The sequence below is a fragment of the Anas platyrhynchos genome, chromosome 1 (assembly GCF_047663525.1).
Source record: "Anas platyrhynchos isolate ZD024472 breed Pekin duck chromosome 1, IASCAAS_PekinDuck_T2T, whole genome shotgun sequence".
Classification (NCBI taxonomy): Eukaryota; Metazoa; Chordata; class Aves; order Anseriformes; family Anatidae; genus Anas; species Anas platyrhynchos.
This window is the reverse complement of record NC_092587.1, coordinates 206,771,472-206,785,272: the sequence shown is the minus strand read 5'-3', so window position 1 is coordinate 206,785,272 and position 13,801 is coordinate 206,771,472. Positions and strand designations below refer to the sequence as shown.

Sequence of the window (13,801 nt, the reverse complement as noted above, 5' to 3'; positions counted from 1 at the left end):
GTGGGGGCACCAGTGACGGTTCCCAGGGCCACCAGCGTGCTGCTGGTGCAGGGTGTGCGTGCAGCATGCGGGGAGAAACACGGCTGAAGACGAATCCAGAGCACAAACCGAGACTTGATGTGGGTCGTGCTCACGCATGAGCCCCCCCAGGCTCCCGCAGCCCCTTTCCCAGCCTGGCCACGTCCCTCTGGGGGCCAGCACAGCCCTGTGAGATACCAGCGCGTTTGGTGACCACCTCATGTGGCCAGTGCCAGCCCCATCCCCGCTGTGTTTGACCTCAGGATGGGGAAATGAAGAGCTGCACCCCGTGAAGGCTGCACCCTTTAATGGGCTGAGCCCGAAGGAGCACCGCGGGGCTGTCCTGGGGCTTGGCCCCCTGCTCGGGGCCAGAGGAGCCCACCGACCCTGCGGGACCAGCGCTCCCACAAGGGCAGCGAGCGGCAGCGCTGCCTCCAGCGGGTCCCCAGCCACAGCCACAGCCTGGCGCAGGTCTCCTGCAGGCACTGCCCGGCCCGGCACAGCCCCACGGCCACTCGGGGCCGGACCCCGCCTGTGGGCTCCCAGCACGGCCCCAGGGGGCTGCTCCTGCGGGGGCTGCTCCGCTCCGGCTCCTTTGGGATGCTCCCGGCCGGCTGCAGCAGGAGGCTCCGGGCCGTGTCCGTGTCCGTGTCCGTGTCCGTGTCCGTGTCCGTGTCCAGGCACCACCGCCACCCCCCGGGACCGGCACCGAGGATCTCCAGCCGGACACGCACCTTCACGGAGGTCCGGGGGTGCTCCCGGAGGGGTTCCCTGGGGGGCTCCCGGCTCTCTCCCGGCTGCCGGGGGGGTCCCGCCCGGGGGGGTCCCACCCGTCCGTCCCCCGCCGCCCCCCGCCGCAGCGCCAGCACCGCCCGCAGGAGCCGGCAGCGGCGCTCGGTGGCGGCCCGGGAGCGGCGAGCGGCGCGCAGCAGCTCCAGGATGGGGTCCGCCGGGGCCGCCCCCCCGGGGGGCGAACGGGGCCGGTGCAGCTCCGAGCCCTCGGGGCTCCGCGCCCCGGTCCCGGGGAGGCGCTGGGAGCACGGCCCCGGGGGGCGGCGGGGGTCGGAGCCCCCCAGGAGGGGAGGTGGAAGCGGAGGAGGAGGCGGCGGCTCCGGGGGGGTCGGGGGGCTGAGGGCGGCCAGCTCGGCCAGGGCGCCCGGCCAGGGCTCCGGGAAGGAGTAGAGGGAGCACCGCGAGGAGGAGGAGGCGGCCAGGGACAGCAGGGAGGCTTTCGGTGCCGGGCTCGTCCTGCGGGAGGAGATGGAGATGGAGGAGCCCCCGCTGCCCCCCTGCCCTGGGGGGGGGGACCTGGGGGAAGCCCCAGCCCCGAGCCCTGCAGCCCCTGGGGGGCCGGGGTCAGCCCGGGCAGCGCTCACCCCATGTCCCGTCCCGGCGATGCTTTCCCCTCTGCTGCCTCCATCCGCAGGGAAGCTGCTGGGGACAGAGCGGGTGAGCGGCTGGGAGCCCCCCCAGCTCAGCCCCCCGCCGGGGGATGCCAGCTCTCGGGGTGCCCGGTGCTGGTGGGGGGGTCACTCACTGCTCTGCTCCTTCTGCGGGGCTCTCCCCGGCCGCCTCCGCTTCCTCAGCCTCCGCCAGTTCCTCTGCATCAGCCCCAGGTAGATGGGTGAGGGGTGAGGGGGGGGGGCAGCCCCCAGGACCCCCTGCCCCAAATTTTGTCACCTACCCGCAGCCGCCGCAGCCATAGCACGGTGGACACCAGGCTCAGCCGCAGCAGCAGCGGCAGCAGCGGGAGCAGCTCGGATGGGGGGGGGAAGCCAGAGCCCCCCATGGCTCCGGCAATGCCGCAGGTCCCCGGGCGGTGGGCACAGGCCTGTGGCACGGAGCCCCAAATTTCATGAGCCACGAGAAGGGCTCAGCACCGATGCCAGGGGCTGGGAGAGGAGCCCCCAGCACGGGGACGGCACCACCAGCACCCACAGCATGTCCTGGGGCTGAGCACCCCCCCTCCCCATGAGCCCCCCATCCTGTGCCAGGGTGCTGCACACACATGGGGGACGCTGCCCATGGGTGTTGGGGTGCCACAGGAGGGGTGCAGCCTGCTTCTGACCCCATTTCTGCAGGGTTGCCCCCCCCAGCCAGCCTTACCGAGCTCCCTGGCCCCCCCACAAGCCGGAGCCCACCGGGATGGTGCCACGGTGCGATGCCCACTGCCCGCTCCCACCCCTGCGGGACCCCCGTTGGGGCACGGCGCGGTGCACACGCACCCCCCTTTGTGACACCACGCAGTTCTCCCTCCTTCCAGCCCCAAACGGAGTTTTGATGTAGATGGGAGCCCCTCGATGCCAAACGCCGGGTCCAGCAGGAACCCACCCCATGTCCCCCCTGCCTCCTGGTCTCCCCCCTAAGCCCCCCTGGGCTGTGGGGTGGCCGGGCCCGGGCTCGTCCTGCAGCTGCTGGAATTTCCCTTCCGTGGGGTTTGGTTCCTGCACTGAGAAGCAGGGCGGTGGCGGCTGGGCAGGGCAGGCTGCAGCACCACGTCGTGCAGAAAATGAAAGCAGGCGAGCGAGCAGCAGCTCCGGGTCTGCCCCTTTCCTGTTTTCTGTTTTGCAGCTCCGGTTTCAGCCCTGGCCCTGCACAGGGCCCCCGGGGCCTGCTGGGCTGGGACAACCCACCCGCAGGGACACCCGTGGGCAGGGGCACCCACCCGCAGGGACATCACCGCCGGGAATGGGACACCACCGGGACAGGGACACCACTGGGACTGGGACACCACTGGTATGGGGACACCTCCTGGGGCACCGGGACGGGAGCCTGGGGGCTGCTGCCTGCCCGGCTGGTGGGGAGCGAGGGCAGCTCTGCAAGACCCCAGGGGACTTGGGGGGTCCCCCTTGGGGGCTGCAGCCCTGGGGCTGTCAGAGGGCCCCGTCCCCATGCCGCAGGCAGGGCTGGCACCCCGGGGTGCCCCTCATCGCCTCGGGGGCTGCTCCCTGCCTGGGAAAGCTGCTGTCCTTCCTGAGCCAGGGGGATGCGGGGTGACCCTTATGGGGTGTTTTTGCACCCGATGGCCGCCCTTGTCCCTGATGGTGAACGGCCCCACACGGGCTCGTCCCAGGCTCTCCCTCCTGCAGTGCTCGGAGGCTCTTCCCGAGGTTTCACCAACCCCTGTCCCCACAGAGCCGGAGGTGCCATGGGCCTGAGGATGATCCCGCGGCTGCGCTGGGCATGGCTGTGCCTCGGGGCCCTGCTGGCAGCCCCCTGGGTGAGTGGGGGCCCTGCAGTGCGGCACCCCCACCCCGCTGCCCCTGGTGCTTGTTCCACACCATCCTGCGGCTTTTGCTTTTACTTCGCTTTGCTGCCACTGTCCCCATGCTCGCTGGGCGTTCTGCCCCGAGCCATGCGGGTGCTGCTCACCCTCCCGCTGCTTGCCTCTGCAAAGATAATTTCTTGCATCCCTCCAGTTCCTGGGGAGCCCCAAGGAGCGCGGTGCTCCGGCTCAGGGAGGGGCAGAGACCCACGGCAGGGCAGGGGAACGCCGTGGGATGCGTGGGCGCAGCTAACCCTGTGCATGGCACGCGGCACCTGGGGAGGGGGCTCCAGCACCCAGCGTGCACCCCACACAGCCCCGTTCCCTCGCGCAGGGGAGGACCCCCCAGTTCCTGATGGACATGAGCCACGACGCCTTTGATGACCAGTACGAGGGGTGCACGGAGGCGATGGAGGCGGTGGGGCCGGCGCTGCTGGCGCAGGAGCAGGCGCGGGGCAAGTCCAGGCTCTTCGGCAGGGTCTGGGCACGCGCCGGGGAGCGGTGGCAGCAGGTGAAGGGCTCGCTGGCTGCCCGCCTGCCCCCCGGCTTCAAGGATGAGTACGGCCAGGCCGTGATCGCCTACACGGACAACGGCCTGCACCACTTCTTCAACGCGGCCATGCGGGCGGCCGGGCGGTCCCGGGCTGCTTACAACACCAGCTTCCCCTTCAAGGCGCTGCATTTCTACCTGACCAGAGCCCTGCAGCTGCTGCGGCGTCCCTGCGAGGCCACCTACGGGACACCGGTGTACCGGGGCATCGCCCACACCCGCTACCAGCTGCAGGGCGCCAGCCCCTTCAGGTTCAGCTCCTTCGCCTCCTCCTCCTTCAGGAGGGAGCAGGCAGAGAGCTTTGGGCAGGACACGTTCCTCAGCATCCGCAGCTGCTTTGGGGTCCCCATCCACGCCTTCTCCTTGTACACGGAGGAGGAGGAGGTGCTGATCCCTGGCCACGAGATCTTCTGGGTCTTCCCGGACAAGGGCAGTCACCGCTTTGTCCTGCGGAGCACCAACAGGACCTGCAGCCACTTCAACTGCGCCTTCCTGGGGAGTGAGTAGGGGGCTCGGGCACCCCCAGCTGCTCCTGTGGCATCGTCCCGGTGCTGCACGGCCGGGGCTGCCGGGGCCAGCACTGACCCCAGCCCTTCTGCTTCCCCCCCAGACGAGAAGAGCCCGGAGTGCAGGGGCAGCACAGGTAGGAACCCGCGTAGGTGTCACAGAATCGTGGTCTAACCGCATTTCGGGGTCCCTGTGCAGGGGAAGGGGCTCAGCCTCAGCGGGGTGGTTGCAGACCCCACAGCCGCAGGCAGTGCCCGTGCCGCTGCTGCGGGGCTGAGCCAGCGAGCGGCTGACGAACCCATCCCTCTGCAGCTGGTCCCAGGCACAGAGAGGAGCTGTGAAGGGCAGCGCCCAGCTGGTGGCCTGGAGGAGAAAAGCCAGTGACCATGCAGAGAGCGCCTCAGCCGCCGTCCTGCCTCATGCACCTCTGGGCCCAGTGACACCAGTGCCGGGGCTGGTCTGCTGGGGCTCACCCCGGACCGTGCTCACAGCAGGGCACCCGGCACCAAGCAGCACCCAGCCCCCAGGACAGGGGAAGCTTTGTACCAGTTCACATTATTTTGTGTTTTTCCAGCTTCCCATTTTTAGCAACTTCGCAGCCAGACAAGGCTTGCACCCTCACCTGGACCCAGCCCCAAAATCTTCACAGGTGGTTCCACGTCTCACGGACTGCTGGCAATGAAAGCTCAGACCCAGGCAGGGATTTGACCACTTGTAGTGGATTTATGAGGCAAAATTTTGGTAGTGGGGGGACACAGGGGTGGCTTCTGTGAGTAGAATCCAGAATCTGGCCCACGTTAGATACAGGCCGAACTGCTGGCCAGAGCCAGTCCAATAAGTGATATTGTTTGTGCCTCTGTGAGAACATATTTAAGAACCGGAAAACCAAAACTGCTGCACAACAGCAGCTGGAGAGAGGAGTGAGAAGCAGCCCTGCAGCCCCTAAGGTCAGTGCCACAGCAGGGCAGGAGGTGCTCCATGAACCAGAGCACAAGTTCCCCTGCGGCCTGTGGAGAGGCCCCTGGTGGAGCAGGCTGTCCCCCTGCACCCATGGGTCCCACACGGAGCAGATCTCCACGCTGCAGCCCCCCCATGGGTGGAGGAGCCCCCGGTGGAGCAGGTGGATGTGGCCTGGAGGAGGCTGCGGCCCATGGAGAGCCCCCGCAGGAGCAGGCCCCGGGCCGGAGCTGCAGCCATGGAGAGGAGCCCACATGGAGCAGGGGGCTGGGGGGAGCTGCCAGCACCTGTGGGGGCCCCGTGCTGGAGCAGTTTGGGACTGGGGGATGGACCCCGTGGGACGGAGCTGTGTGGGAGCAGTTCTTGGAGCCCCTGAAGGATCAGTTGGGGAAGGACGGCATCCATGGGAGGGACCCCACAGGGAGCAGGGGCACAGAGGGACCGTGAGGGGCGGCGGGGATGAAGCGTCAGGGACTGACCACAGCCCCCATTGCCCGTTACCCTGCACCGCTTCTGGGGGAGGAGGTGGAAGAGGTGGATGGGGGGAAGGTGCTGGAGTTTGGGTTTTTCTTTGTTTTCCAACTGCTCTAGCCTGTTAGTAATGGGCAATAAATGATACTCATCTTCCTACTCTGAGTCTCTTTCACTCATTATGATAATGGTTGAGCGATCTCCCTGTCCTTATCTCAACCTCTCCTCCCTGTGGGGCTGCCACTGCCCCCGGCCCCTCCGGGCACTGTCGCCACCAGTCCCGCAGCCGGCCCTAGGCCCGGCGCCGGCGGCAGCGCCGTGTTGTGGGCTGATCCCCGCAGGGCTGTTGTCTCGGGCACGCTGCGCTTGGCTCTGCCGTTCCCTCAAGCCTTCGGGCCTCGCACTGGGCACCAGAAGGCCTGCTGTGCTTGAAGCTACAGGCAGCTCAGCACCGCACAGCCGCTCGCTCCCCTCCTCCCCAGCAGGGCTGGGGAGAGAAGGGACACTTGGATCTGGCTGCAGGAGCTGGCACTGAGCTCACTCGCACACACAGAGGCCTCGCCAGGAGCTGGCACGTAGGCCTCTCAGCACGCGGACACATGGGAAAGGCTGCGAGTGTGCAAAGAGAAAAGCTTTAATGCGAGAAATGCGACGATAGGACACACAAACACTGACCGGCCCTGCTTTTTTATACCCCAAACCTAACCCCTCAGCAGGCCCTCCTGCTCCTCCTTCTCTACACACCCCCATGCCTCCACACAGCAGCTCCACATTATTTCAAGCTCCCCAGGCTCCCCAAGCTCCCCAAGCTCCCCAGGCTCCCCGAGCTCCCCACACGGAGGTGTTGCCTTCACCACGAGGCTCCCCTTCCCCTCACAGAGCCGGTGGCACGGGGCCCCCGTTCCTCTGCAGCCATGGCTGGAGGAGCGCGGGGAGCATGGCGGCGCCTGCCCACGGCTGTGCCCTGTCCCCAGCCATCTCCCGGGGGCACTCACCCTGCTGCCTGCCCTTACCCTTCAGCAGTGCACAGTTGTAGTTGCTGCGCACACCATGGGAGCGGAGATGGATGATGTTTCTGTCTCTGTCACGTGTGAAGTTGGTGACCCTGAAGACCTCATAGGGTGGGATGAGGACTTCTTTCTCCTCAGGGTAGAAGGAGAAGTTCCAGATGGGAACACCATGGCAGGTGCACACCTTGAATAAAGTGTTCTGGCCAAATCTCCTGGTAGCTTTCTTATGGAGGGAGGCAGAGGCGAACTGGCCGAAGCGGACAGTCTGGTTGATCTGGGCTGTAAAGCGGATGCCCCTGACGCCACGGTAGACGTTGTAGCATCTGCGGCCCTGGGCTTTCCGCAGAGTGTGCAGGGCCTCGGTCAGGAGGAAATGCAGCGTCTTGAAGGGGAAGCATTCCAGGTAGTACCCGCGGGAGCACCCATCCTTGCGCACAGCTGCGTTGAACTTGCGGTACAGACTTGTAGGGTAAGTGTACGCCAGCACGGCCACCGCGTACTGCCACCGCAGCACCTGCGGGTGGTTGGAGTTCCGCCACTTCTCATTTGCTTTTCTCCAGGTTTCTGCATAGGTGTGGTTTTCGAACTCGGTGCGGTTCACCATTTTAAGCTTCTTTTCCATCTTGCGTCTGCAGCCCAGGTACCGGTCATCGAAGGAGTTCTGGGCCATGTCCATCGCCTCCTCCCTGATGGGGCCGAGGTCTTGCTCGCGGGTGCTGCTGGCGGCCAAGGTGCCAGCCAAGGTGCCGGCCAGCAGCACCCAGCCCAGGCCGAGGTGCTCCATGTGCAGGAAGCTCCGGGGGTCCAGCCACGAGCGGGGATGGACCCGGTCCTCTGCAACCGGCTGAGCTCAGCCGCTGAGTGCAGCAGTACAGGGCACGGGCGTCTGCTAGGGGGAGAGCGCAGGGTCGGAGAAGGCTGCAGGGAGAAGCGGAGCAGATGCATCAGGGGCACCTCCAAAGCCGCCCATGGCCCCCCTGGCACCAGAGGGAAGCACCCGCAGTGTGTGTCCCCAGCCACGGCCACCTGGGTCTTCCCCACCCCGATACCGGCCCGGACTCCAGCCCAACTACTTGCATCAAACACCGCAGACACCTGGGTTCCCCCGTGCAGCCCCGACATCCTCTGAGGCCGCAGCATTTGTGCCAGGAGGAGCCCTGGTGCTGCAGTGAGATGTTACCTCTGCTCTGTTGCATGCAGGACCCACGGCTCGGCGCTGCTGCAGGGTACGTGGAGCTGGCTGCTCTGCCTTTTTATAGCAACCCCCAGACAGTTTGTGTGCCAGCCCCCCATGACCACCCAGTTGCTGCTGGGCTGCTGCAAAAGGCTGCAGGGAAACCAACAGGAAATCGCCTTTTATCAGTTGCCCATGCTCTAGGGTGTGTGTGGGTCCCAGTCCCTTGGGTGCTGAGAGGTGAGGCGCAGGCTCTGCAGCCCTCAGTGCAGAGGGGCTCCCACAGGAGCAGACACTGGCTTGTCCTGGTTTTGTCTGGGATCGAGTTGCTTTTCATCACCGTAGCTGGTGTGGGGCTTTGGTTTTAGGATGAGAATGGTGCTGATAACACACTGCTGGCTTAGATGCTGCTGAGCAGTGCTCACACTAAGCCAAGGACTTCTGTGCTGCTCACACTGTGGCGGGGTTGGCTGAGGGGCTGCCATTGCTCAGGGACAGGCTGGGCATGGGTCAGAGGGTGGTGAGCAACTGTTCTGTGCATCACTTTCTTCAGTTTTCTTTCTTGCTCATTTTCTGTCTTTCTTTCTCATTAAACTCTCTTTCTCTCAGCCTGCCAGTCTGTGCACTTTTCCTCTTGTCAGCTCTCCCCTTCCCCCGGTGGGGATGTGACCGAGGAGGTGGCTGTGCGGTGCTGAGCTCTCTGCTGCATTCCACCACAGCGCTGCTTTTAGCACCTAGTGTGAGGCCGGAAGGTACCTGAGATACTGTGAGAGATCAGCAGACCTGAGCAGACAATGCTCGATGGGACAAACTGGTTTAGAATTTGTGCTCATGGTGCGTTTGTTTAGCAAACCCTGGTCCAATGCTGATTTATTTGCTCTCCAGGTTGCCTTGTGTAAGCCCTCTCCTGCTGCGTATGCTCCCCGTGCTGCCATCAGCACCTCCGAGGGCTGCTTGAAGGCTGCTGGGGGCAGCTGGCTGTGCCTTCCCCAGCCTGGTGTGCGTGGGGTGTGCCGGTGCATTAACCAGCAAACTTTAGGCTGCACCAACCAGCCAGTACATGGGCCAAGTGCATGGGCCAAGCCCCAGCATGTTGCAGTGATTTGTGTCTCTTTGGAATTGCCAGGGTGATGACACACCTTTGTGAAGCATTCTGCCTGGTTTTTAGGATTCTGCAGTTTTTCAGGGGTGAATGTCCAAAGCACTGGAGGTGCCCACTGCTCTAGATGCCTGGTAAAGGACAAGGACCGCTCTCTCACTCCCCCTCCTTAGATCAGGAGGGGAAGAAGTAAAGCAAAGAACAACACACGGGTTGAGATAAGGATAATTTAATTAAGGGGAAATAATAATAATAATAATTAAAGATTATTAGGAACTAAACAATTTAACTAAAGGAAAAAAAAAAGGAAAGGGGAAAAGGGAAGGGGAAAGAAAAAAAAAAGAAGGAGGAAAACAAAGAAATAAAACAAATGAAGGCTATGTGGAAGTGCAGAGGACAGAAATTACTCTCTACTTCCCACAAATGAGCGATGCTTGACCATGTCCTTGAAGCAGGGCCTCAACGCACGGTGCTGGTGTTCGGGAGGAGGACCGACGTTTTCCCGAGAGCCCACCCCTCCCCTCTTCTTCCTGTTCCCACCTTTTATTGCTGAGTGTGACACCAGATGGTATGGAATGTCCCTTTGGTTGGTTTAGGTCAGCTGCCCTGGGGATGTTTCTCTTCTCACTTTTTGCCCACCCCCTAGGAGGGTTAGAGAGAGTCCCGATGTTGTGTCAGCACTGCTCAGCAGCAGACACAACCCTGCTGTGATCCCACTGCTGTTCCAGCTCCAAGTGCAGAGCACAGCACTGCTTGGGCTGCTGCAGGGGAAGTTAACATCCCAGCCAGACCCAGTACATCCTCCACCCCTTATTCCATAACATTTGTGTCACACTCAGATCCCCCATACTTTAGCATACAAGTATTCTCATCATTATTCCTTTTCTTTATCAGGACAAGGATTTAACAGGGCAGGATTAATAGGCAGGTGTATGTTTTCATTCCATAGGTCTTTCTTGGAAAATGTTCATAAGAACTGTTGATGATCTGCCAAAGTGGCCACTTAAGGCAGGTGGAGTTGGATGTCTGGACGCCAGCACCAGCTTAGCTCAAGTCCCTGTTGCACTGCCCGGCTCCTTGCAAAGTTGACCTGTCGTTGATCCTACAGCGTCTTCCTACAACATCTAACTTAGATTACAGATTAGTTTCCTCTCAAGGTCAAATCTCCTTGAGGCACACACTTGATGTCCCCATTCTTTTGCATGACCCACCAGGTATACTCCGGTCCTTGGGCGAAGACAATCCCATGAGTGGGTTTGCCTTTTCCCAAGGCAGGAGCAACCCACACTTCCTACATGCACTACGGGGACTTCAGTTCCTTTCACAGTGTGTAGGGGTTTTGTTTCGGCAGGACCAGCACGGCTGTCAGACCCCCTATTGTTAACTAGCCAAGTGGCTTCTGGTAGATTTATGTCCCCTTGTTTCCAAGTCCCAGCCCCCAGTGCTCGTAACATAGTCTTTAACAGTCCATTGTACCTCTCAACCCTCCCAGAAGCTTGTGGGTGATAAGGGATGTGGTACACCCACTCAACACCATGCCTCTTTGCCCAGGAGGTAACAAGATTGTTTCGGAAATGACTCACGTTGTCAGACTCAATTCTCTCTGGTGTACCATGACACCACAATACTTGTCTTTCCAGGCCCAAGACCGTGTTTCGGGCCGTGTCGTGGTTTACAGGGTATGTTTCCAGCCACCCAGTAGTTGCTTCTACCATGGTGAGTATGTACCATTTGCGGGTTTTTGGGAGTGGTCCGATGTAGTCAATTTGCAAGGCCTCACCATATCGAAACCCTGTCCACCTCCCCCTGTTCCAGGGAGATTTTACCTTCATGGCTTTCTTGATTGCAGCACAGGTGTCACACTCATGGGTAACCTGTGGGATGGCCTCAATGGTCAAGTCCACCCCTCGATCACGAGCCCACCTGTAAGTGGCATCCCTCCCCAGATGTCCTGATGTTTCATGGGCCCATCGAGCTACAAACAGCTCACCCTTACGTTCCCAGTCTAGGTCCACCTGAGCCACTTCAATTTTCGAAGCTCGATCCACTTCTTCATTGTTCCGATGTTCTTCAGTAGCGCAACTCTTGGGCATGTGGGCATCTACATGACGTACTTTAACATCCAGGTTTTCTACCCGGGCAGCAATATCTTGCCACAGGGTAGCAGCCCAGATAGGTTTACCTCTGTGCTGCCAGTTGCTCTCTTTCCATTGCTGCAGCCACCCCCACAGAGCATTTGCCACCATCCATGAGTCAGTGTAAAGATACAATACTGGCCATTTTTCTCTTTTGGCGATCTCTAGGGCTAGTTGTATGGCTTTTACTTCTGCATACTGACTCGACTCGCCTTCCCCTTCCATGGCCTCCACAACTCGTCGCATAGGATTCCACACAGCAGCTTTCCATTTCCAATGGCTCCCTTCCTCACAGGAGGATCCGTCAGTAAACAACGCATACCGCTTTCTGTCTTCTGGCAACTCATTGTATGGTAGAGCCTCTTCAGCACGGGTTACCTCTTCTGTTGGCACTCTGAAATCTCTGCCTTCCGTCCAGTCCATAATCTCTTCCAGGATTCCTGGGCAATTAGATTTTCCCATTCGAGCCCGCTGTGTAATTAACGCTATCCACTTACTCCATGTAGCATCAGTTGCATGGTGTGTAGTGGGAATTTTCTCTTTGGACATCCAATATAACACAGGTAACCGTGGTGCCAAGAGGAGCTGTGCTTCTGTACCCACATCTTCTGAAGCAGCTCGAACACCCTCATATGCTGTGAGTATTTCTTTTTCAGCTGGGGTGTAATTGGCTTCTGATCCTCGGTAGCCACGGCTCCAGAAACCCAGAGGTTGACCTCGAATTTCTTCTGGTGTTTTCTGCCAGAGGCTCCAGGTGAGACCATGCTCCCCAGCTGCAGTGTAAAATATGTTTTGCACAGATGGTCCAGAATGGACATGCCCAAGGTCTACTGAACGAGCAATTTCTTGTTTGAGTTGTTCAAAGGCCTGTTGTTGCTCGGGGCCCCACTCAAAATAGTTTCTCTTTTGAGTCACTCGATATAGAGGACTCACAAGCTGACTATAGCCTGGCACATGCATTCTCCAAAATCCCACAAGGCCTAGGAAAGCTTGCGTTTCTTTTTTGCTAGTTGGCGGAGACATTGCCGTTGTTTTATTGATCACATCCATCGGAATATGGCGACATCCATCCTGCCATTTTACCCCCAAGAACTGGATTTCCTGTGCAGGCCCCATGACCTTACTCTGTTTAATGGCAAAACCAGCTTTCAGGAGAATTTGCATTACTTTCTTCCCTTTCTCAAAAAATTCTTCTGCTCTGTTGCCCCACACGAGGATGTCATCAACGTACTGCAGGTGCTCAGGAGCTCCCCTTTGTTCCAGTGCAGACTGGATCAGTCCGTGGGAAATGGTAGGGCTGTGTTTCCACCCCTGGGGCAGCCGATTCCAGGTGTATTGGATGCCCCTCCAAGGGAAAGCGAACTGCAGCCTGCATGCTGCTGCCAAAGGGATGGAGAAAAATGCATTAGCAATATCAGTTGTGGCATACCACTTGGCTGCCTTTGACTCTAATTCGTACTGGAGTTCCAGCATGTCCGGCACTGCAGCACTCAGTGGTGGCGGGACTTCACTCAGGCCTTGATAGCCCACTGTTAGCCTCCACTCGCCATTAGACTTTCGTATTGGCCATATAGGACTATTAAAGGGTGAGCGAGTCTTGCTGATCACTCCTTGACTCTCCAGTCGGTGAACCAACTCATGGATGGGAATCAGGGAGTCTCGGTTGGTGCGAAATTGCCGTCGGTGCACCGTTGTAGTAGCAATTGGTATCTGTTGTTCTTCAACCTTCAACAATCCTACAACAGAAGGGTCTTCTGAAAGGCCAGGCAGGGTAGACAGCTGCCTAATCTTCTCTGTGCTCAAAGCAGCTATGCCAAAAGCCCTTAGGAGCCCCTCTTCTTGCTGCTGTATTTCCTTTCAGTTCACGTACCCGAGCAGCTGGGGTTGAGGTAGGTACACCATCCCATTTCCTCATATCCTCCCCACAGTCACTCAAATAAAACCAAAAGGTGCCACGTGGTGTGCGTCTTGGGTACTCTCTCTCTTGAGCAGGCAAATGCTGATTCTTAGTGGCTGAAGCATCACTCCATCTAGATGAGGGGAAATATGGGGAATATGCTCGTTCTACGAGGTGGTCAAGTCTTTCAGACAGTTTCTCCACGGCTGAGACACAGGACTGTAGCAGAGCAGAGAGGTTGTCTTCATATTTTTGAAGCTGTCAGGACAGATTACACACTGTTGGTCCCATCCCCTCATCCCAGTTAATTACTGCCAGGGTACTGGCATGTGCTGATGGTGCACTCCGCACAAATTTACGCCACATGGATGTTGTGCACTGGACTTCATCGGGGTCTTGAGGTGTCTGGGCATTGTCCAAATCACTATAAATCATCTCCCGCACAGCTAATTCCCACAGATGCTGGAGACCTTTATCCATAGTTGTCCACTTGCCTACGTGATATACAATATCTTCCTTATGGGGATATCTTTCTTTCACAGCTGCCAGAAGTCGTCTCCAGAGGCTGAGGGCCTGTGCTCCTCTCCTAATTACTTAGTCCATTTCTCTAGAGAGGGATCCCAGCTGCTTGGCTTCATTGCCTTCTAATTGTTGGCTATTGGCCCCAGCATCCCAGCATCGAAGCAGCCAGGTGAGGATGTGTTCACCTGGGCATCGG

At 59.9% G+C, this 13,801-nt stretch overlaps 3 protein-coding genes across 7 annotated transcripts; 1 reads left to right on the top strand and 2 right to left on the bottom strand.

Moving 5' to 3' along the window:
- Positions 1 to 308: 308 nt before the first annotated feature.
- On the bottom strand, positions 309 to 2,373 carry LOC113844757 (uncharacterized). 3 transcript variants are annotated; one of them, XM_072032989.1, is made up of 5 exons: positions 2,244 to 2,373; positions 1,703 to 1,849; positions 1,556 to 1,619; positions 1,395 to 1,452; positions 309 to 1,266 (listed from the first exon to the last, which is right to left on the bottom strand). In XM_072032989.1, the coding sequence occupies exons 1-5, from the start codon at positions 2,352 to 2,354 to the stop codon at positions 324 to 326; spliced, it is 1,323 nt and encodes a 440-aa protein (XP_071889090.1). In that variant the 5' UTR covers positions 2,355 to 2,373; the 3' UTR covers positions 309 to 323. The 3 variants fall into 3 exon arrangements, with proteins under 3 accessions (XP_071889090.1, XP_071889091.1, XP_027321231.3); XM_072032990.1 differs by having other exon boundaries at positions 1,395 to 1,449; XM_027465430.3 differs by lacking the exon at positions 2,244 to 2,373 and having other exon boundaries at positions 1,703 to 1,836.
- On the top strand, positions 2,305 to 5,927 carry LOC101800656 (ecto-ADP-ribosyltransferase 5). Of its 3 annotated transcripts, none has more exons than XM_072032987.1 (5): positions 2,305 to 2,754; positions 3,092 to 3,238; positions 3,618 to 4,332; positions 4,444 to 4,476; positions 4,653 to 5,927. In XM_072032987.1, the coding sequence occupies exons 1-5, from the start codon at positions 2,305 to 2,307 to the stop codon at positions 4,679 to 4,681; spliced, it is 1,374 nt and encodes a 457-aa protein (XP_071889088.1). In that variant the 3' UTR covers positions 4,682 to 5,927. The 3 variants fall into 3 exon arrangements, with proteins under 3 accessions (XP_071889088.1, XP_071889089.1, XP_027321243.3); XM_072032988.1 differs by having other exon boundaries at positions 2,547 to 2,737; positions 3,154 to 3,238; XM_027465442.3 differs by having other exon boundaries at positions 2,547 to 2,754; positions 3,154 to 3,238.
- Positions 5,928 to 6,386: 459 nt separating this feature from the next.
- Positions 6,387 to 8,150, bottom strand: LOC101799527 (erythroblast NAD(P)(+)--arginine ADP-ribosyltransferase). The gene is made up of 2 exons (XM_038178775.2): positions 7,959 to 8,150; positions 6,387 to 7,696 (listed from the first exon to the last, which is right to left on the bottom strand). The coding sequence occupies exon 2, from the start codon at positions 7,560 to 7,562 to the stop codon at positions 6,642 to 6,644; it is 921 nt and encodes a 306-aa protein (XP_038034703.2). The 5' UTR covers positions 7,563 to 7,696; positions 7,959 to 8,150; the 3' UTR covers positions 6,387 to 6,641.
- Positions 8,151 to 13,801: the final 5,651 nt, after the last annotated feature.

Excerpts from the sequence above, each read along its gene's own strand:
- LOC101799527 (XM_038178775.2), bottom strand. The coding sequence starts at position 7,562 with ATGGAGCACCTCGGCCTGGGCTGGGTGCTGCTGGCCGGCACCTTGGCT.
- LOC101800656 (XM_072032987.1), top strand. The coding sequence starts at position 2,305 with ATGGGAGCCCCTCGATGCCAAACGCCGGGTCCAGCAGGAACCCACCCC. Across the intron at positions 3,239-3,617 it reads CCCTGCTGGCAGCCCCCTGG|GGGAGGACCCCCCAGTTCCT; the intron begins GTGAGTGGGGGC and ends TCCCTCGCGCAG. Across the intron at positions 4,477-4,652 it reads GGAGTGCAGGGGCAGCACAG|CTGGTCCCAGGCACAGAGAG; the intron begins GTAGGAACCCGC and ends ATCCCTCTGCAG.
- LOC113844757 (XM_072032989.1), bottom strand. The coding sequence starts at position 2,354 with ATGGGGTGGGTTCCTGCTGGACCCGGCGTTTGGCATCGAGGGGCTCCC. Across the intron at positions 1,850-2,243 it reads GCGTGGTGTCACAAAGGGGG|GCCTGTGCCCACCGCCCGGG; the intron begins GTGCGTGTGCAC and ends TCCGTGCCACAG. Across the intron at positions 1,453-1,555 it reads CCCGCAGAAGGAGCAGAGCA|CAGCTTCCCTGCGGATGGAG; the intron begins GTGAGTGACCCC and ends CTCTGTCCCCAG.